General features: G+C 42.8%; 1 protein-coding gene across 2 annotated transcripts; it reads left to right on the forward strand.

Annotated features, from left to right (window-relative positions):
* Positions 1-4,655: 4,655 nt before the first annotated feature.
* Positions 4,656-15,477, forward strand: GCP1 (glycoprotease 1). 2 transcript variants are annotated; one of them, XM_087379044.1, is made up of 13 exons: positions 4,656-5,136; positions 5,238-5,282; positions 5,449-5,523; positions 6,157-6,253; positions 6,369-6,459; positions 6,788-6,837; positions 7,030-7,220; positions 12,132-12,217; positions 12,435-12,513; positions 13,426-13,509; positions 13,604-13,718; positions 14,687-14,775; positions 14,877-15,477. In XM_087379044.1, exons 1-13 carry the CDS (start codon positions 4,807-4,809, stop codon positions 15,009-15,011), a joined length of 1,467 nt encoding a protein of 488 aa, XP_087235170.1. In that variant the 5' UTR covers positions 4,656-4,806; the 3' UTR covers positions 15,012-15,477. The 2 variants fall into 2 exon arrangements, with proteins under 2 accessions (XP_087235170.1, XP_087235171.1); XM_087379045.1 differs by having other exon boundaries at positions 4,657-5,136; positions 12,438-12,513.
* Positions 15,478-22,185: the final 6,708 nt, after the last annotated feature.

A 22,185-nucleotide genomic window follows, 5' to 3' on the forward strand; every position in this document is an offset into this window, starting at 1 on the left:
TAGGTATTTGGCTCATCCTATGAATGGGGAAAAAAATGATCAAACAAAACTCCCAGGAGGGCGATCTCCTTCAAGCCCTGCTCAACCTTTAAATGGCAAAAAAAAAAAGCCAAACAGCACTCCCAAGAAGTTGCAACATTGCACTCTCCTTCAAGCTCCCTTTCTCCATTTTTCTTGGTATTTGTCCTAGCCTTTGAATGGGCAAAAAAAAAGGGCAAACATGTCTCCAAGGAGGCCACAATATCGTGGCCGCACTCAAGACTTGTTTGCCCTTTTTTTTCCCCCATTCAAAGGCACTCCTTACATCTTCCCAAAGACCCCCTCTTCTCATTTATTGCTTCATAACCATGACATTATTACAACAAAAGAGCTGATTTATTTGTTCTTTGGTTTGTAAGTTTTAGACCCAGACCTCAAATGGGAAAAAAAATGCCAAGTCGGGCTAAAAGGATCGTGGCCTCTTTTGATACCTATATGAAAATTTTTGGGTGCCCATTTGAGAGCTCCTTCCATTTAAAAATAGAACAAAATAGTTTGAATCATATCCAAAAAAAGGGCAAACAAAGAGGCAAGTGGGTCTCTAAGGAGGCCGCGATATTGCGGCCTCCTTGGAGACCCATTTGCCCCCTTTTTTTTGTTTTCCTAGACATCATTTTCTTGGACCGATTGTACAGATACAAAGGTAGGTCAGGGAGTTCTACCCACACAGGGATTCTAGTAAGAGGCATCATGGGAGAATTCCTTCGTCCACCACAGTTCTAGATATAGGGGTTGATTTCTAATGGTCCAAAGACCATGCTGCATGGCTCTTGCAGAGCCATTTTAGGTCTCTAAAAAACAAAGACAAAGAAGCCTTTTTTTAAAGAACCTCACATTTAGAACATTTATACCCTTTCTGACCCCATTGGTTCTTATCCAAGACTCTATAAAAGCCAAAGGGGCTCTAACACCACAGGCAAAAATTCGACTAGAGCATGCATGCACAACCACGGCATGGAGTCATGCAACAATGTGTCATCTAAGAAGGCCATTATTTTCTTACATATTCTAGTAGCTTCACTCTCTCCATCAAGCTATTGTGCTCTATCAATATCTTGTTGTGCAGCATGCCTGAATTCCGTAATTGTTGGTGGCTTGACACCTTTAGTTTTCTCTTGGCTGGTTGGGGAGACCCCGGCTCACTCGAAGTCTGCTCTGGATATTTGTTATTTGCTCATCCGTCTTTTCTTGAAGTATCTCCACTGATTGTGGAAGGTCCTGATTTGCATGTCGTCCAAGGGCTCCATCTTTATCTTCGTGATTGTTTCCTCCTTCGCTAGTAAGTGCGGGTTCAGAGACATCATGCCTCCATTTTGTGCACCGCTCGGCTGGTTGGATAGCTCCAACTGACTTTCCAGGGGCTTTTGCGAGTACTCAATCTTCACTAGAGTTTCCAAGCTCGTATCTACCCTGGGAAGGAGCGGCTGGGGCTTTGTGTATATCTCCTACGGCCACGGGCCCATTTGCATTGGCAATGGTAAGAGCAAAACGCAATTTTGGGGGAAGCTAAAGAAGCCCCCCTTGGCTTCTGAGCTACATGCACGTAAGAGGGGCGCACAACACCTCCTCCTCGACCTCCTCGGGTACTGGCCAACTCCATATCTTGGTGGGAGAGCAGAGTGCACATCCAATTGGTTTGGCGCCAAAGTAGGAAAGTGAAGCTCGTCTGCGAACTTTTAAAGTCATCTGTTTAGTTAAAAAGGCGCATGATCCAAAAAGGCTCGTTGAAGTTCTATCAAGAGATCGTGCAACGTATGCAAATGAAAAGGAATGTCCTCGACTGATGGGAGTTGAGAGGTGAGGGTGACCGAACGTCACCCTCAAAAGCACCCCCTGCTCTGTCGCCATCACCATCGTCACATACGTCTCTGTTCCATAAGCTTTTCAGTCCTGCTCTGTAAATTTTAGCTTTTGGCTTTATCAAGTCGATCTTTGACAGTGCCCATATGGACTCTAACACTCTTGTTTTCTTTTGCTATTCCACCGTGACATCAATGAGAATGGGTTCAGACTTTGATTTGTAAAGGTTCGCAAATGTTGAAGGAAAAATGCCCATTGTTTGATGTGAAACGAGTTTCCATGTTGGGATTGCTAGCTCATTGCCCAGTCACCATTTCGCGTGCGCATACTCAATCTATGGATTGCCATGTGTATCAATGGCTTGTGATTTCCTTGTGAAGCACCTTTTTTTTTCACATGCCCCCACAGACATGGCCATCTACAAGGGGCACTCCACCCATGGCCTACGAATAGGGAACTTCCCAAAGGAATCGAATGTGGGTAGCTAACTTATGTGGGCAAATGCCCAACCCCCGCTGCTCTACTTTGCCAAGCACCATTTTCAAGCCTTAATCATTCCCCACCATTTGGTGGATGTTGTCTCTATTGGTTCCTGAAAGTGATTCCTAGTAACATAAGGAGTTTCCTCTGAGGAAGTCACTACTTGAGGCTGTTTATAGACCATTAAAAACTGCTCAACAAGTGCCCATTTTTGGGGCACCTAGATTAATGGGATGGGCAAGTTGTCATTGTTAGGTTTTAAGGCAAGTAACTTTTAAGTTCATACACTGCAATAAACTACAAGACGGGCATCCAAATGTAAAGCTCATAAATTTAGTCTTCACAACTCTCTCAAAATCTCATCTCACAGTAAAAGAGTTGCGATAATATTCTATGGACTGAATTTTTCCCTTATTATAATCGACTCAAAAGACACTGGACCAAGACTCTGGACACAAGCTCACTCTATTGAGGATTTTTGCTTTTACAAAGGCTCATGACTTGACATGCCAACCCAGCTATGAAGATGACATGGACTTAGAGAAAGACTAATGGCTAGCCTTGAAGGACTTGCAACAAAAATGACTATCAACTTTGTGCTCCAGATGACTCTCATTGGAGAAGAAAACCCTGGAGTCGCACCTTGCTAAAATGCCCAAGAATTAGGTCTTGCTCAAAGCCTACATGAGGAGCCAAGCCAGAACACACATCGCCATGTATCTGCCATGCACTGGCCAGTTGATCAAGTCACGAGCTTCAGCCAATCGTCTCCATTGAGTTGCATTGACCAATGAGCTTCCTTCTCCCACGTGGGACTACCTCATCTGAGCACCAATAGGATTGCACTATGACAAGCATCTCGAACTTTGGGAAAATGAAGCCCTCCCATGAGGGTCATACTTCAAACTAAACAATTGGAAATCAACAGCTACAAATTAGCAATGGAAAACACTGTTGCAAGTGCATGTCCCATTAATCCGATAGCCTCATTCAATTTGCTTCATGGCCACCATTTTTAGGTTTCCTTTCGCTTCTTGAGACAACACTCTAGAGCCCTTTTTGCATGAATAACACACGTGTAGCCAACTGCCACGATCGAATATTCTCACCATTAACTTCGACAATGGTACTTTGGACAGTCTTCTCTTTCTTTGTGAAATCCATACCGATGAGCCACCCTCCTACCAAAAGAACCTCAACAAATGAACCAAAAACCTCGTTAACTTCTGAGAGCCTCTAAAGCTATGTGACACACTCTTTGGATCTCAATTCAAACTATGACACAATCTTCGAACTACATAGCTCTAACCAAACGTGGCTCTAATACCACTACTAGCTTTTAAGGCAAGTAACTTTCAATTTCATACACTGTAATAAACTACAAGACATGCATCTGAATCTAAAGCTCACAAATTCAGTCTTCACGGTTCTATCTCATAGTAAAAGACTTGCGACAGTATTTGATGGACTAATTTTTTCCTTTATTATAATCGACTCAAAAGACACAGGTTCAAGACTAAGGACACAAGCTCACCTCTACCGAGGATTTTTGCTTTTACAAAGGACTCATGACTTGACAAGCCGACCCAGCTGAGAAGAAGACATGGACTTAGAGAAGGACTATGGTCGGCCTTGAAGGATTTTCAGCAAAAACAAGAATTAGCTTTGTGCTCCAGATGACTTTTCATTCGAGATGCTAAGAAAAGAAAATATTGCTAAAATGCCTAGGAATCATCGCCTTGCTCAAAACCCGCACGACGAGCTAAGCCACAACACACGTCGCCATGTATCCGCCACGCACTGGTCAATTGATCAAGTCATGAGCTTCAGACAACCATCTCCATTGAGTTGCATGGACCAAATGAGCTTCCTTCTCCCACGTAGGACTGCCTTATCTGACCAATAGGATTGCACATCTCGAACCTTAGCCACCCATGAGGGTCATACTCAGAGTGATGGGCAGACCCTCTATACACACAGACCACTTGCCTCAACTTGCATAAAAAATTTGAAGTGCCCATTGAGCGTTCGGTGTCTAAGGGGCCGATTGGCTGGTTGATCTTGTGCTCGCAGTAGCCAAGCTTGGCTGCCCATGGAAGGGCTCTCCCCAAGCATGGAGTGGCATCGAGGTAGGGAGGAAGGTTTTCAGTATGAAGCAGGCTAAGTGCAACGCGTAGTGCTCTCCCATTGGTTAGAATGGATGGATGACTTGCATTGAGCACATTCCCAATAGAATCATCATAAACAACAATATGTAAGTGGCCAGATGCCCAATAGAACCATCATCATCAACAACACTGCCAACAGGATCATCATGAACAACATGTAAGTGGCCAACATTCCCAATAGAATCATCATCATCAACAACATGCAGCTGGCCAGATTTGCTCAAGAATTGAGCAACATGAAGCAAACTGGGCAATGGCCTCTCAAAATTCTGAATCCAAAGATGAAGCAAAGATTGTGATGTGATGCGGCTGCAGCACAATGGCCTCTCAAAATCTCTGCAAGATCACCCACAAACCATTTCCATTTCAATCTTCCATTCAAACTCTGCTGCGCACCACAAAAATGCTACATTCTGCTTCCAGATTCAGCTGCTCTCTTCCTCGGCTTCATACACTTCTTGGGTTTCCTGTCATCGTCCCCAAAAAATTCTTTTGTATTTCGCATCGATGCATCCTTTCTCCCCTGAATTCTTCCCCGCCCAACACTCCACAGATACCCACCGCCAATCTGGTGCATCAGAACAGCAATCGCCGCGAGTTAATTATCTTGGGCATCGAGACTAGCTGCGACGACACTGGAGCTGCGGTGGTGTGTGCCCTTTAGATATCGCATTTGTCTGTTGTAAATGTTTTCACGCCCCTGCTTCTCTACCAGTGCGCATGAAAGTGACACGACTTGGCCTTCCTTAGGTTTCAGGTGATGGTGAAATTCTCAGCGAAGTCGTCTCATCCCAGGTCCTTTTCTCCAATTACTCTTGGTTGTTTTAAGGCAAGGACGAGTACTGTAAACAACTAGAGACATAGATAGAATTGACGAAATGCAGTTGTTGGTAATAGCAAGTTGATGGTCGCACGTGCCCCTCCGTATTTGTTAATTCGTTCTGTATCTTAATCATTGAAGGCAGAACTGCTGGCTCAGTATGGAGGAGTATTTCCAAAAATGGCACAAGAAGGGCATGTAAAAGCTATCGACAAGGTCGGACGCTTTGACCCCTGCTTATACATGCTTGCACATATATCACTGCTTTGTGTGTATGGCCAGTCAGCCAATGGTTCGGTCTTGTAGTCGAATTCGCATTCATAGAAGAAGTGGAATCTTGCATACCATGCACTTGTACGTCATGTTAAGAAAAGGCTATACTTCCTTCCTTCTAGAGATTTGAACAAGACCACACTAAAAAGCGAGTTTCCCATTGTGGGATAGATGACTTGCTGGGTGAGTTGAAAGGGGCTGTACACTTTACCAGATAAGCTTAAGATTGGGCTTATATCTAACAGAATCAAAGAGCGTGATGAAGCCTTCTACATAGAGAGCTTTGTATGAGTTTATTATGATGCCCTTCAGATTTGATCAATATACTCAATTGTCACATTTTGTAGCCACTAATAAAGATTCCATTGCCTTGTTTATTAAGAGATTTGGATATCCAGAATCTATTAGAACCTCACATAAGTCACAGAGGGATGCTTTAAAGAAGAAGTCATTTTTCTCCATTCTATACAATGCCAAAGGAGCACACGAAGGCCTAAATGACCATGCTCGATCCATAGTTAGAACATATTTGTGACTCTCTTAATTTTTGTGTGTGTTTAATGATATTGTTAACAGGTGGTGGCTGAAGCCCTCTCTCAAGCACAGCTTAAAGAATCAGACCTGTCAGCTGTGGCTGTTACTATTGGTCCTGGCTTGAGCTTATGCCTTAGGGGTTAGTATTGTCATGGAAGCTTCCCGTAGAGAGCAGGCACAAATGCAAAATTCTCATGGTCAAGTAATTGCTAATCACTGTTATTTCATTGCTCTTTTTTGGTGTCCGGATACAGTTGGCGTAAGAAAAGCTCGCTCTATTGCACAGACCTATCGTTTGCCATGGATTGGTGTGCATCATATGGAAGCTCATGCCTTGGTTGCTAGGTGGGTAAGTTTGCAAACCGATGAGGCAAATAGATGAACGTAAAAGAGTTTTTACTTGTTTATCCAAGGGACAGTTGCTTCCTTCTAATCGTTTCTGCAATGTCAGCTTGTGCTCTCGTCATACAGATTTCCTCTTTATAATTTGAGGGACATTATAAAATCCGCGTAAATGATTTTTTTTGTTGAACTTTCCATTTGCTCTTGCTCTACTTATCCTGCTCTGATACAAGTTAGATTCATTATACAATTTCTTTGTGAGTGCATCTATTTTCAAGCTGGACCAGCTGCTTTGAATGTTGCTGTAATTCAGAGTTTCTTGCTTGTGCAGGCTGACTGATAGGCATTTAGAGTTCCCCTTTCTGGTCCTCCTTGTGTCTGGTAATTGATTTTGTGCTCTTTATTTTTGCTTTGAAAGTTTTTTGCATTGCCTCACTGATAGAAAGTATTTGTTGTGCCTTGAGAGAATCTCAATGTCACACTGCACACACATTTATAATTTTCCTAATCATTCATAGATTTTTCTCATGTTTTTCTTCTGACATTTCAATTGGCAAGCTTTGATGGATGCAGGAGGGCATAACCTTCTCTTGTTAGCTGAGAAGGTTGGAGATTACATACAACTAGGAACAACCATTGATGATGCAATTGGAGAAGCCTTTGATAAGACAGCTAGGTTGCTCGGCTTAGATCTAAAGAAAGGGGGTGGTGCAGCTGTTGAGGAACTTGCGCTTGAAGGAGATTCGAGGGCTGTTAACTTCTCTGTAAGCATATGGTTCATTGGTTCTTTGGTCTCGTTTTCATTATGTTCACTTCATTTTAGCTCAGTGCCTAGGAACTTTAACCTACACCGTTGCACGGGCATCTAACCATTGTCATCACAGCTTATGTCATCAGCAACTTGAGGTTTTTGAGTTTCAAACTTTCTAACCCAATACTATGACCAACTTTATTTGTTTCCATGAGCGCACACGTGCCTGCATTCTCTCTCTTTAACTCTTTCATGTTCACAGGACACACCTAAGGCTATTGTAAACGTTATCTTTACTAGTTTCTGGTTCGGTATGCATTCTATGCATTTGATTGGTCCCAAGTTTGGGTACTAGGGCGGGGTGTGGTCTTCAATAAGATAGGCTGAGTCTCAAGGAAGAAGATGAAATTGCCAAGCAATTGTTACAATATGTTCGGATGGGATATATTCACCCTAGCAAATCCCCTTGGGAGACACCAATCATTTTGATGGGAAAAAAGGATAGACGCATGCAGATGTACATGGATTGTAAATGTCTTAGCAAAGTAACTGTTGAATAAATATCCTTTACCTTGGATCAATGACCTCATTGATTGTCTGCATGGTGCAATGTACTTCGCCAAGTTGATTTTTTAGCAGGATAATGTTAGATCCACATTAGAAAAGAAGGCGATCCCAAGACAGGTTTCCGTACACGGTATGGACAGTTTTGCCTTTTGGACTCGTAAATTGCATCTACTACTTGACAACAAATGATGAATGATATTTTTTGTCCATATCTGAAAAAGTTAATCATCATATTTTATATGAGATTCTTCTGTACATCATAGTAGGCGAGGAGTTTCGAAACGGGTTTCGAGGTTTCGGGAACGTTTCGGAGCAAACCTGAAATGTCTGTAAAAACGTTTCGTGCATAATAGGATATTTAAATATCTATATTTTTCCAAAAAATATTAAAACATTTTAGATTATTACCACCAGAAGTCCAATACTTGAAAAAATCTCCTGAAACATAGTGCACAGACATTTGATATGTCACTTAGAACTTGAAATTGGATGCTTGAAACATATTACTAATTTCTAATTCAGATAATTTAACAACACATCATTTTAGATTCAAGCATCAATGGCCATATTTCAGAATTGAGAAAGATACATGGAATCATGAATCATGATTCATGTCCGTGCTGCACTTGGACGGGCTAAAGGCAAATGTATGGCTGAAGATCGATTTCAGCATACGGGCGACATATGGGCGGCGCTTTGACACGTACGGGAGGCAAAAATGCAATGAAACACCATATTTTCCAAAATCGGGGTAAATTAGGGTTTTTTGAACATTGCGGATTTTTTGGGGGCCCCGAAACGCGGGTTTCAAATGCGAAACGTTTTTGAAACGTTTCGTATGTTTCGGGCTGTCCCGAAATGGGTTTCGGGCTGTCCCGAAACGGGTTTCGGGCCTACTATGCTGTACATTAAAAGTTTGTATAATCATAAAGAACACTAGAAGATAGCTTTGACTATTCTTTGACATCATATTCTTTATGCAACGATGTCTACATGTGAGTTCTTCAATAAAAAACGATTATAACTTGGCCATATCGCTACCACAGATGGTATTCATATAGATCTTGAAAAAGAATTTCAATGGCCTTAGCATTCTGCTGCTTCCAAATCTTTTGGTGTTGTTGATCAAGTAACTCAACCTGGTCATCCTCCTCAACATCCCAAACTCCACGCATAAGGAGAAGCTGCATTTTGGTTTGCCATGTGGGAAAACCTTCCACCTTAAACTTGTTAGAAATGACCCAACAGAGGGTACGCACAGCGGAAGACTTATAGTAATGCCCAGGAGCTCACACAGTGTGTATGTGGGGTGTGGAATCACAAACTTCTTAACTTATGTGCATAAAATAGATGTGCAGACTCATCAATAGACAATGAACCAGCCAGATAGAGAAACCACCAAAATAATATATTTCCGTCCAAAACTATGGACACAATACAAAAGAGATAGATCTAGAGTCCCACCAATGGTGTGGTCCTCTGATCTAACCACAAGGTCCTTCTCCTATCTGTTGGCTATCTCTAGACTCGAGCCCGTGTGCTCCACCTTGAGCTTCTATAGACTTTCCGTCTAGATCCCTTCCACCTTGCTGTCTTTGCACCAGCCTAGGTGGGCAGCACTCTTAGCTAAGTCTGCAGCTCCTGTGTGCTCCCTTTACCTCTAGTGATGTGGCCTAAGGCAAGCTCCCTGCTGCTCCTTTCTGCTGGTACCTGTGCTGCTTGGCTGGATGATGAAATGAGGCAAGTGCCTCTCCTTTTATAGGCCCTAATGGGCTGGCAAAAAACCGACCAGTCAGGCTGCCTATGGCCGACCCAAACAGGCCGACCAGGCCCTGACCTGGTCTGTCTATAAATGCCCCTTTGGGGCCCTATTTTCTAGGGCCTTTGGCCCACACTTCAAGGCAGGGTCCCAGCCCCTAGGTCTGCCCTACATAAGGCCTGGTTGGCTGGCTCCAACCAGCCCAACCAGCCTCTTCATATAGCCGACTCCCTCTGCTGGTTTGCCCTGTCCTGTTGCGCCTCAGTTCCGCACTACTGCTGATGTCATCTGTGACTTGTTCCAGCAAGACAGTCCTCCATGGATCTGCTCCTGACAGCCAGGTTCTTTTCTTCCTTGGGATACCCCACCAACCATGAATGCTTGAGATGTGTCCTAGATCCACACATCCAGGTATTCTCTCTTAGGGCACATCCTGCCCTAGGTCTCGCTCCCCCACGCTCTCCTCATTTGGGGGCTTACAGATGGGGAGGTGACCTTTCCAACAAAACTTCTCCACGAGGATAGAACTTGAAGACAAAGAAGTCATGGCTGAAGAGGACTTTGTGAAGGTGGGCAGCAAGCTAAGAAGCAATCTCTAGAATAGCTCCAAAGTACTCCGAAGTGTTTCAGCAGATATGTAGTTGTACCAAAACACAAGAGTAGATCTCTGAAGTGGAAATCGGCTCCCCAGAACAGTTCTGAATGCTGTAGCAGGTCTTCAAGGAAAGAATCGGCTGATTTGGATGTGCTGGGGTTCTGCAACATCTCGAAAATGGAGTTAAAGCGATTTCTTTTAAGGATTCACTCAAAATTTTCAGATATTTATCCTTGAATATACACATCTTATGCTACCACTCTTTGACCTTCAAAAGGTAGTGAAAAAGGGGTTTTGTACAAGAAAAAATAAAGTATAGACTTGTGGTTTAGACAAGTGCTTTGGATGTATGCTTCAAAGAGTTGAAGCATCAATGACCGTCGTGCCACATAGTTGATCCATTTGTGGTTGAGACAGATGTTAGTGGTCATGCCATTGGGATAGCTTTAGGAGTTAAAGACCTATGGCTTTGATAAGTCAAAAGCTAACATTCAGACAAGTTAAATATCCTAAGCATGAGAAAGAGCTTCATGCTATTATCCATGCTTTAAATCTGATGGATGCATTATCTTTATGGCTTCAAATTTGTCGTACATGTAGATAGCACCTCTCAAATATGTGTGCCATGCTTTAGACTTACCTACTAGTGTGAAGATATTCCCAAATGTCAACTATCTGAAAAAGATGTTAGATGCAACTAATAGTGTGCTTTCCCTTAAGGAGTTTGCTTGTAGGACCTGTCTATGTACATCCCTCATGAGGCAGAAACGATTTTGGAGTGGGCGGTATGCGACGAGCTCGCTAGCTCACCCAATATGGTGTTTACTAACGCATTGTGGTTTTGCGGATGATTGTGAGAACTAACTAGTCTGTGTGATTTCACCCCTATAGAGTGGTCATTTTCTTAATCAAATTAGAGACATCATAGCAACTCTCTTTCTTGGGGTGATTTTAAGTTGAGCTTTGTTGTTGGGACGCGAGTGACATGTCTATTTCCTTGTGTTTGGCACCAGACTCAATTGGTGACATCAAAGTAGATCCTTTGAAATGTTTTGGTGGCATTCATGGCACATCAATGTTATATACTTCATATGCTTTGTGAGGCATTTGCTGAAGTATTTAGAAATTCTATTTGGCTTTAAGTTAATCATACTGTCAAGTTGAGGAGTGCTTTTACCCCAGTTTTACGTCTTAAGATGTGACCATGATAACATGCTAAGGCTCTTACAATATCGATGATGAACCTTGCATTAGAAATGTGCATGAAGCAATGATCAAGGTGATTGAAAATAGTAGATGATAAAAGATGACATGAAAAGACAATGTTTTTCTAGCTCTTTTTGATATGGATGGATCGGATGGCTATTATGTAGCATTCTAGGCTCATTTGTGGGCCACGGGTCTCTTTGGAATGAAATCAGGCTACGATGTAGCAGTCTAGGCTCATTGAAGCAACCCAAAAGGCCATGGTCTGAGAGTTGGGCTTCCTTTCGATTGCCGTTCTCTCTGATCCAACTGCATAATGGTTAAAGTAACTATCTTGTTCAGGTTCCCCTGCCTTAAGACATTCCTTTGAAGATGTGGTCAACCTTTGTGATATGATATGGTGCACTCTCTACGCTCCCCACTGTCCCTTTCTACCCTTGTATTTCTATAAATTGTAGGTCTTTGAACTCTTTTGCACTAATTGATTGGTCACACTATAAACCAAATTCGAGGCCAACACTCTGGTAAGACTAGTTGATATGTAAAGCACTTTAACAATATCATCCATCACACGTAGTAGATGTGGAGCATCTTGCTGTGCGATGAACCAAATTTTCTTTTTCTGGACACTTGATATTGGGATCGTTGATACTCTTTTTCTTGGCTACATTTATATACATGAGATTGAGTGTTAAACAATAAAAGGCAAGTTAGTAATTGAAGCAGCAATGGAAAGAGGAAGTAAGAACCTGCACATGATTTGTTTGAGATGTATTAAAATGGCATTGGTATGTCAGGTTCCCATGCGGAACCATCGTGATTGCAATTTCTCGTATGCGGGTCTGAAGACTCAAGTTCGACTAGCAATTGAATCCAGAGCCATGTAAGTTATCCTTGTTATCACACGTCATTCGTAAGTGCTTTGGCACATTGTCAATGGTGCAGGTAAGCTTTGGTTGTTCAGGGTTGTCAATGTAGTACTCTTTCTCTGCCCATAGAGGCATAAGCATTTGTTGGTAGTTGTATCTCAAAAGTGGATTGTGAAAGGTATAAGATTGTGAAAGTTGAGAGAATGAGTCTACTTGTTTATTTTGGTCCAGCAGTGCTGGGTCTGTACCGATAGCAGCTGCAAACTCTGAAGATCGACAAGCTCGAGCCAATGTTGCTGCTTCTTTTCAGGTTTGTATTAATTCTTGACCTAACCATTACATTTTAGTAATAGACACTGGTTCAGTAAAGTTGATGCCCAGGAATATTGCATCTCTACAGTTGCAATGGAACTGGTCCTTCCGTAATGTGACAATATTTTAGCTGTGTTAAAGTGGTTATGAACTCATCTGATCTATGATCTGATTGGTAATGGCGTAGCATGCCATGGTGTGCATGGCAAGTTTTACAGAACTTTTGTAAGGGACTATTGTAACTTCAAGACTACACATAGCTTTACTCAAGAAAGGATGATAGTTTGGTGTAAAACTGAGCTTTTCCGCACTACATTTGACGAGTTGAATCTGCCCTTGAACCTCAGATTTTTTATAGAAAATTAGTGTAATTATGGCCTTTGATTAATGGATGCTTATCTATGTATGTTGGTGTGGACATGTGTGTATGTGTGAGAGGTATGTATTATGCTCTGATCTACATACACCCACTTTATGGCACGCATGTATGTAAACACATGCACAAACCCACACTGTGTGTGTGTGCACACAGTACGTATACACACACACGAGCACACGCGCACACGCACACGTATCCATATATATAATATGCATGTATTGATGTCTTTGTGAGTGGAATATCTCAGATCCTAGTATGCATTCATTTGGTAAGACTTGGTGCGTGCTACCCCTTTTTGACTTTATCTAATGTATTCATGAATAGGTATTCTGAATTCGTTGAAATGCCCCAAGTCTTTTTCCTGGCTAGTAATAAACCCCTTTGTATTGTTTTTTTTAGTTTGACAATTATCCTGAGTATCATTACAAATGAGTGAATCCATGGTTGCTGATTTAATGGAACATCCACCTTCTTTCTGGTTGCTATTACTTGATTCCCTCAAACACTAATTTATTTGTCTAATTGATCCAGAGGGTTGCTGTTTTACACTTGGAAGAGAAGTGCAGCAGAGCCATTGAATGGGCTAAATCAATGAGCCCTACAATAAAATCCCTGGTATCTGATTTAAAATACCGATGTTGGCATTTTTTTGGGGGTTCTTTTCTGCAATTATGCAATTTTGAATGTAGGGGCTGTTTTCATGTACCAGGTTGTTTCAGGTGGTGTAGCTTCCAACCAGCTGGTACGAAGAAGGCTTGGAGAACTAGCAGAACGTCATGGGCTTTGTCTAGTTTGTCCTCCTCCTAGATTGTGCACAGACAATGGTCCTCTCTCTCTCTCTCTCTTTGTGATACGCATGCAACTGCACACGAACATGTACATACTTCATGTTTGCATTTTTTTTGTTAACTGTGTTTAATCTATTACCAGTTAGTAAACAAGAGAGCACTGTGATGGATAAAAGGGAGGAGAAATGCAATATAACACTTTTGAGCAAGGTAGTTTTGGACATGTACCAGACAGAACAAGCCGTACGATATGTATGGCACAGCCCCGCACGCCACTATGCCAAAAGAAATAATCATCCAAGGCATGAGGCTAGTCTAGAGTCATGACCAGAAACTTGCGAGAACATTATGTGGTACTTGCAGGTCAAGCCAGTGCCTCTCACATGAGGGGGTCAATGGGGAAGCCCCAGCTGTAATCATCCTCTCTCAAGACTCTCATATGTGTCTGTAAACAATCTTTGCCAATGCAGGCATACAAGCTCGTGGCATCATGGAACCATTACAGCTCCACCTTGCCATCAATAGTTGGGTTGCCTCATATTTTCAGACCACACATCCCTATTTCGAACAAGTGTGAACATTGCCGTCTCTATAGACATCCATTGTCCATCTTTCCTTGCCTCATATACTTGCATCAGGCTTTCTTTTTTGTGATCCAGTTGCTTTTCTTTGTGCGAGCGTGTGCGTGTGCGTGTGCGTGTGCGTGTGTGTGTGTGTGTGTGTGTGTGTGTGTGTGTGTGAGAGAGAGAGAGAGAGAGAGAGAGAGAGAGAGAGAGAGAGAAGGTGGTGGGGGGAGAGTGGGGGGCGCGGGGGTGCTTAATGAAGCATGAGTTTGTTGACATATTGTGCATCATAGCCATGCTATGATACTTTTTATGAGTAACATCTCTTGAAATCTTCTTTCATATCTTTTTTTGTCATTTTATTCGCACCACAGAAATATCTAAATATGGACATATTCCTTAACATAGTTTCTCATATATGAAATTCCTGTCCTTCACCAGGTGTGATGGTAGCATGGGCTGGAGTAGAGCACTTTCAACTGGGGAGATTCGAAAATCCGCCAGCCATCAATGAGCCTGAGGATATTCATGTAAGAAAATGTAGAAAGTTGAATGTTTTGTCATCACAATCCTCTTTTCCAAAAGATGATCAGCTTTCTAAGCTGCAAATGTTTCCTAATGTTTGCTGCAGTTGGATTTAAGGCCGCGCTGGCAATTGGGTGAAATATACGCAGAAGGGATGAGTAATGCACGCTCATTGAAAAGAGCTCATATCCACCCATCACTAACAGCTGAAATTCGCACAGGACTGCAGTCGTCACTTTGATTCATGCAACCTTTCAGCCACCTTTTACCAGAAGTGATTGCATATAGTGTATTCATTTCTAGTGTCATGTGATATTCAACCACCACTAGATGTGATTGCATGCATGCATCCACTTCTACAACGAAGATTGCTCGTTCTTTGTGCATAGCTATAGTTTTAGCTGGCAAAAAAATGTGTCGGCCTAACTGATGTACAAGGCTTGAGTTGTAGCATATGGGTTTACAATTCATGGGCAAGGATAGGTAGAAAATCGTTAGAGCCAGTTGCAACCTCAATCTTGAGGATTCCTTCAAATATCAAAAGCTTGAGGTTAAGGTTGATATCTCTGTCCAGATTTTTTCATTAGGATCAAAGCTTTGTACCATAATGCCTTGCTACATGTACAAGTGCACCAAAAAATCCAAATAGCTTACACCATATTTGCAGCTGAGTTTTTGAGTAGGAGTGTTTATACATCAAGCAAGAGATAAATACACCGTTTAGATTAGAAATATGTGAAGGTTGTGGAATTTTAAGTATCTAAGGCCACAAGTGTTTCTATTGCTAGATTTGAAATGTATGAAAGTTACTTGCCATTTTTGTTGCTGCCACAAGTGCTACAAGAGAGGTCATTATATATGTATTATGTGTCTGTGCGCACTCGCACGGTGTGTGCGTGTGTGATCACTAAGCTTTTCCAGCTAGATAGCACGGACCAGCAGGCCTCAAGGACATAGCGTAGCTAAGGCCGACATAATCGTTAGTGGGTCATTGCAAAGACCAAGCTCGGGGATTTTCCTCATGTTCACCAGACTAGAGAAGTCCAACGGTTTGTGATAGTGGCATTTATATGACAAAGAGCCACAGCTAGGAGACCATAATAGACCACTCATATTGATTGTCGCCAGTGCTCTTTCATAGGTTCTATGCCACCGCAGCCTCGTACATTGCTGGGGCCTCCTGTATGCACATTGTTGTTTGTTGAATGTGCTAGATCGACCTTGGTGGTTTAGTTACATTAGTTTCGTAATACCTAGCTTTACTTTATAAATATGCATTTAATGGGCCATGAAATGCACACCTACCTAGGTAGAGATAGGAATTAAACATCACTAATGTCTCCTATCCCATCAAAATTTGTGAACCCAAAAATCCCTCAAATTCATTGTCTCTATCATTATACAAACGTAAAGTAGGAGTGCCATGCAATTGACTTAAACTCTGTCGTGAGGTCTTGTGGATGGAAAGCACACTAAATAAGTTGACTAAACAATCTTAAAAGTAGGCATATGGCCTTCTAGAGCACAAGTAAGAGAGCTTGCTACCTACATGTCTATGAGGAACATGTAACACGACAATTGTGCTTTCACATTTGCAATGCTTTGCTCACTAGTTTTATGAGTATGGGATCAATCACATGAATAATGACTTAATAATATTCGCTCTCATAGAAATCCAGCTTAGTAGCAATATTCATAAAGCCCCTAAACAAGAATACTTGATGCATCTTTCCATACTATACACAATGGTGGTGCTTCTACATGTCAACGAATGTTCTTGAGTTGAAAACTATATGGTTTTCCCAAAACAAAAAAAGCTTGGGCTACGGTGCATAGACCTCCTCTTTGGGATCCCCACTTAAGCAAGTAGTTTAAAATTCCCTCTCTCATAGAAATCCAGCCTAGTAGCTATATTCATAAAGCCCCTAAACAATAATTTAATGTTTCTTTCCATACTATACACAATGCTAGTGCTTCTACATGCCAACGAATGTTCTTGAGTTGAAAACTATATGGTTTTCCCAAAACAAAAAAAGCTTGGGGCTACGGTGCATAGACCTTCTCCCCACTTAAGCAAGTAGTTTTGACATCCATAAGGTAAGTTGACCATTCATAAAGTGCAATAATGAAACAAAATCCCAGGGCCTTTTGTCATGATGGAAAATCTTGTGCACCTTGATACGACTAAAGCTTAATGGGAGCACCCATTATAGTACACATTAATGCATAATTGAATAGAGCATTAGGTTGCTTGTTGGCTACCTTGATCCTTCCCATAGAGGGCTATGTCTTCTTGTCCTAAATGGTTCATAATCACATCTTGGGATATCTTCTCCCTCTTTTTGTCTCGACAATGGGGTAGACATGATTCACTTGTGCATCATGTCAAAAGCAAGAGGAGGCTATCTGCCCTAAGTGTGTGGCTACAACTTTTGAACATTTGAATCATAAGCCAGTGCCTCAACATTAACTTCCTCATCAAGCACGATAGCATCCAAAGAGGCTACATTATGTCATTCCTCTAAAGGACAACATTCTAATTGTTGATGATACATCCACCCTTACTCTCACTATTGTACCAAAAGAAAATGTGTTTGATTCCCTGTCTCCACCCATGCCTTTATGGAGCATCTATTAGAGCTTTATGTGGTTACGATTATAATATCATCCCAAAATGCCTTTAACATCTACTTATGCTTTAGCAAACACCTAGTTAGGTCTATAAGCAGCATGTTCTTTGTTTTAGCAACACCACTATGTTGAGCAAGGTCATCCATGAATGTTTGTACGATGGCTAATTCCATACTCCATAAGCATCATGTTCTTTCTTTAAACAAATGGCTAATTCCACGTTCTTCCAAAATGTCTAGCCTCTACAACCCCCTTTCCTCAATTATGAGTGTTCTGAATTTCCAACGCACTTCTTTTTCAACCAAGCTTTTAAACTCAAGAAATGCGATGTCTCATTTTCTGATATGATAAATCTGTGTAATTGAAAAAATCACTCATGGTGACAAGGTGTCAAACAACACTATAGATAGTGGTATTCACATCCTTGTGAACTACTTGTGAATTTTACATGGCGCATATCGAGCCACCTTTTCGAAAAGCAAGAGAATACAACTTTCCTAAAACACACTCCACACATTGATCATGAGCAGTGGGCTCTATCTTTGGCATTGCCTCAACCATTTTATGATTGTGTAAGAAATCCAAATTTAAACAATATCTAGCATGCAAAGGTGGCTCCTTAATGAATTCAACCAAAGCAAGTTGAACTACACCCACATTATCAAACTTTAAAGCTCCTTCTCATATGCACTAATGGTAGCCAATATGTATCCTCTTGTGGAATCCTTAATTTTCATGAAATTCATCCACCATATGCAATTCACATGATATAAAAGGGATATAATTATGCTATTTTAAAAGCTTGTAAATAAGGCTATTTTAAAATCTCTGGTACTAAGGCTAACAGCCAAGTGGGGGGACTATACAACCAGAAAATCCCTCGCAAAGTGAAATGTAAAAAATTCCTTCAAGCCTTGCAGAATCGACCAAGTGTCACCCTAGGGTCCCACATTCCCAGGTGCAGCAGAGGGTGTAAATGATATCCTGCCAGATGGCAACCAAGGTAGCTGAGGGTGGAACCGGATGCTCACCCATCACCAGACTGTAGCAAGCAACCCAAATGTTCCACGCAGTGATACTGGCTACTACCTCCCATACGCTATCCTCCGGAGGAGGAGGAGGAGCTAGGCTATCAGGAGGGACAGCCTCATGGAGCTCTATCCTTTGAATGCTCTAACCCTATATTCGGTAAGCTGGGGAGATCTCATCAATCTGGAATGCATGTCCTCCCTCAGTCAAACAGGCCACCATCCCGGGGCACTCTCTTGGCCACCCAATGCCTCTCCCTCGAAGGGATCCACAGTGAAGAATCCATCTGAAGCCTCTTGCCAATCTGTGTGGTGTAGGAAAAGAAGGGCACCTCATCCACCTACTTGACAAGGCCGTCCTTGGAGGGCCAGAACCACTCTCCCTGATCCCACTGGACTACCCTCAAGGGCCTACCCTTCTAAAGCCAGAGGCGCCATCTGGGGGCATCCTGCTCTAAGATACAAGGAGGGTCAATGTGCCACTCCTTCCCCAAACATCCCACCACTCTGATCGTCTGCCAATGAATCCCATCAAGACTCCCATCCATCTTAGGGTCTCTCTCCGTGAGTGCCAGGAGAAGGCCTCTAGGTCCTACATAGAAAAAACTGGGCTGCGTGCCGCCTCAATGCATCATCATCCTCAAGGGAACACCAATCTGAGAAAAGTGGCCCAACCATCTGTTGTCCATCCACACGTGAAGTCCCCCTACCAAGACTCAAGGATAGCTAGGTCAATCTCTCTCATCCGCTGCCCTGTCCCTCGCAGATGCGCTACAGCGCCAAGCCTCACCGTTGCCTCCATGGGTAATCGGCTCCATCTGCCAAAGGACCCAGCTGGTTCACTGTCCCACTGTGCCCAACCAATGTGAGTCCGCTGTCCGAGCATACGCCCCTCTTGATCTCGGATATTTGGGTGCCAAACAAGGGGTTGACGCTCGAACTCCTCTCTGCATCTGGGCTAAGCTTGAATGAGGCCCCCTGCTAATCTCTGCTAGACCCTATGGAGGATCCTCATCAAGGGGGAACCCTTGCCCGTAAGGGAGCCTCTGAGAAGATCCTTCTGTGTGAAAGCTGCCACTGCCCCCCAGTGCGTGGGGTGTTCCTGAGAAGCCCTCGTTGTAAGAGGAGCTTCCAAGGCTTTGTACTTGGTGTGAGGCGGCGAATAACCAACTTGCCCAATAGGGCTTTGCTCTGCATCTCTGGATTGATGATACCCAAGCCTCCCAATGCCTGCAGCATCTGCCAAGTGACGCAGGTTCTAGTGTTCCTCGTGCCATCTGAACCAACCCAAAGGAAGTCTGAACCAATCATCAGAGCTGCCCAATGCACCCTCTGTGAAAACACTAGCAAGAGGCGATATACCAGGACGTGGCAAAAAGGAGCTGGTTTTCCACTAAGGCACGACTTGCTAGGGAGAGTTTGGCCGAGCTCCAATAGATAAGCTTGCGCTGAACACTCTCAAGGACCGAGGCAATTTGCTGCTCTACTGTAATGTCAATACCAACCTAGCATCCGAGGTATCTCACTGTCTGGCCCCGCGGTATCCATCTAAAACCAAAGTCACTCCTCCACTCACAAATCTCATGTGTCTCCTTAGAGCCTTTGAAGAAACCTATGGACTTTGTCTAGTTGATCCTCGCACCCGAGGCCTCATAGTAGATAGCCAGGTCTCCCCTGACTCTCTCCAAGCTTGGTGTGGTGCCCTCTGCATACAAGGCCGTGTCATCTACAAACTCAAAGTCCCAACAGCTCCTCCTCTTGCCTCATTGGGAGCCTCAACCCTATGAGGCCCGCCACCTGTGATCTCAAGTAGTAGCCCAAAGCCTCGCCCAAAGCCTCCACCACAAACAAGAATAAGAAGGGAGCGAGGGGCCAGCCTTGGCAGACCAAGTGGGAGAGAGGAAAGGCCTCACCTGTGTGTTATGCAAGGAAATGTATTTGGGGATATATAGCCCGCAATGCCTAACATGATGTATGGCAATATTGGCTTGTAGCTAGGAATGCAAAGAGGAAGGTCATGGACCTTTGGAACTTCTGCAGGTATGTTTGGTATGCCTGGGGCTGGTTTGACAAACCCTCTAATGGGTAGTAGCAATGCAGGATAGGCTTGAGGGAATGCAATGCAACCTCCATTTTTGGATGTATGACAATCTTACACCCAAAGAAAAGGTAAAAGGTTACAAGGAGGGTGGTACAGCAGTGAAGTTTGAGACCTTTACTGGGGCTCAAGATAGGTTGAAGGCTTTAACTTTTGTGTAACAATTTGATCCAGCCTTCTTAGGGGGAACTTCACTGAGTCATCAAAAATGCGAAAGGTTGCCACCTTCTTGAAGGGGAATGCTCCAAGATAGAGCACCCACAAGTTGGGTTCAATTTAAATAGGCGTTTTTAGCTACCTGGTTGACCACTACCTTTGAGGTAGATGGCACAAGCTGGATGCATCCAACTATCATAACTTTGAAGAATACAATAAAAAGTTTAGGTTGCCTGATGAACAACCTAATGGCGATGCTACAGACCTTTGCAAGGCATGGGGAAAAGTGAGGGATTAGATGACATTGATTTTCTTTGACCCAGGTGCTCATTCTCTCTCCAAAATTGGGAGGCAAACTTGGAATCCATACAGAGGAGATGGGGCCTATGAGTGAGGCACGCTTGGTTTGTCTTGGGTTACCCCTATCACTGGAAAGCTCCGATTGCATATATAGAGCTTTGTGGATAGCAAGGAATTTTATGTAATGCCTCTTGAGGGTTGTGATGTTTTGCTTGGAATGCCTTGGTGTCATATAGTTCATACTTTGGTGGATACATTTAACCTGAAGATCTCCCTGGAGCATAGAGGGAAGAAACATGTTTTGGATGTCAAACTTAAGGGAGAGTCAGTCTGATGATTCACAATTTGTAATCTCTAAGCTAGATAAAGAGCGGACAAATTTCCTTAATCAGTTTGGAGAGTGTTTTTCTGACTCGTAGCCGGGTGAACTTCCACCTGAGAGGCCTGAGGATCATGTAATTGAGATAGTGCCAGGTAGTTGTCCACCAAACAACGCAACTTATAGGGTATGTGCAGCTTAGCAAAGAAGAAATCATGAGCCAGGTGAAAGACCTTTTAGAGAAGGGGCTGATTCAGCCCAATTCTTCCCCTTATTGTTCACCAGTTCTATTAGTACAAATGAGTGATGGTTCTTGGAGAATGTGCATTGATTATCATGCGCTGAACAAGATAACCATAAAAAAGAGATTTCCAATTCCAAGAATTGATGATATCTTAGATAGATTGGAAGGGTTAGCCATTTTCAATCGCATAGATCTCAAGAGTGGGTATCACCAATTACTCATTCGTTCAGAGGATGTGTCCAGCCTTCAGGACCAGTGTATGAGTTCTTAGTTATGCCATTTGGGCTTACGAATGCTCCTACCACTTTTAATCAGATGATGGACAAAATCTTCCGTTGAGGATAGGGATTTTGTGGGCACTTTCTTCGATGATATGGTTGTGTACTCAAAAGATGAGGCAAAGCACAGGAAGCATATGGCAATTGTATTTGCAGAACTCTACAAGCATAGGCTGCTTGTAAATGCAAAGAAGAGTGAATTCTTTATGCCTGAGATTCACTTCTGGGACACCATCTCCAAGGGGTGTGCACATGGATCTCGCGAAGATTGAAGCAATTTGCAACTGGCCCCACAACTGAAGAATTTGCATGAAGTAAGAAGCTTTTTGGGTTTATGCTCGTACTATAGGCATTTTATATG

This window comes from Dipteris shenzhenensis, chromosome 9 (genome assembly GCF_047967505.1).
Source record: "Dipteris shenzhenensis isolate YYH24624 ecotype China chromosome 9, Dip_SZ_1.0, whole genome shotgun sequence".
Lineage (NCBI taxonomy): Eukaryota > Viridiplantae > Streptophyta > Polypodiopsida > Gleicheniales > Dipteridaceae > Dipteris > Dipteris shenzhenensis.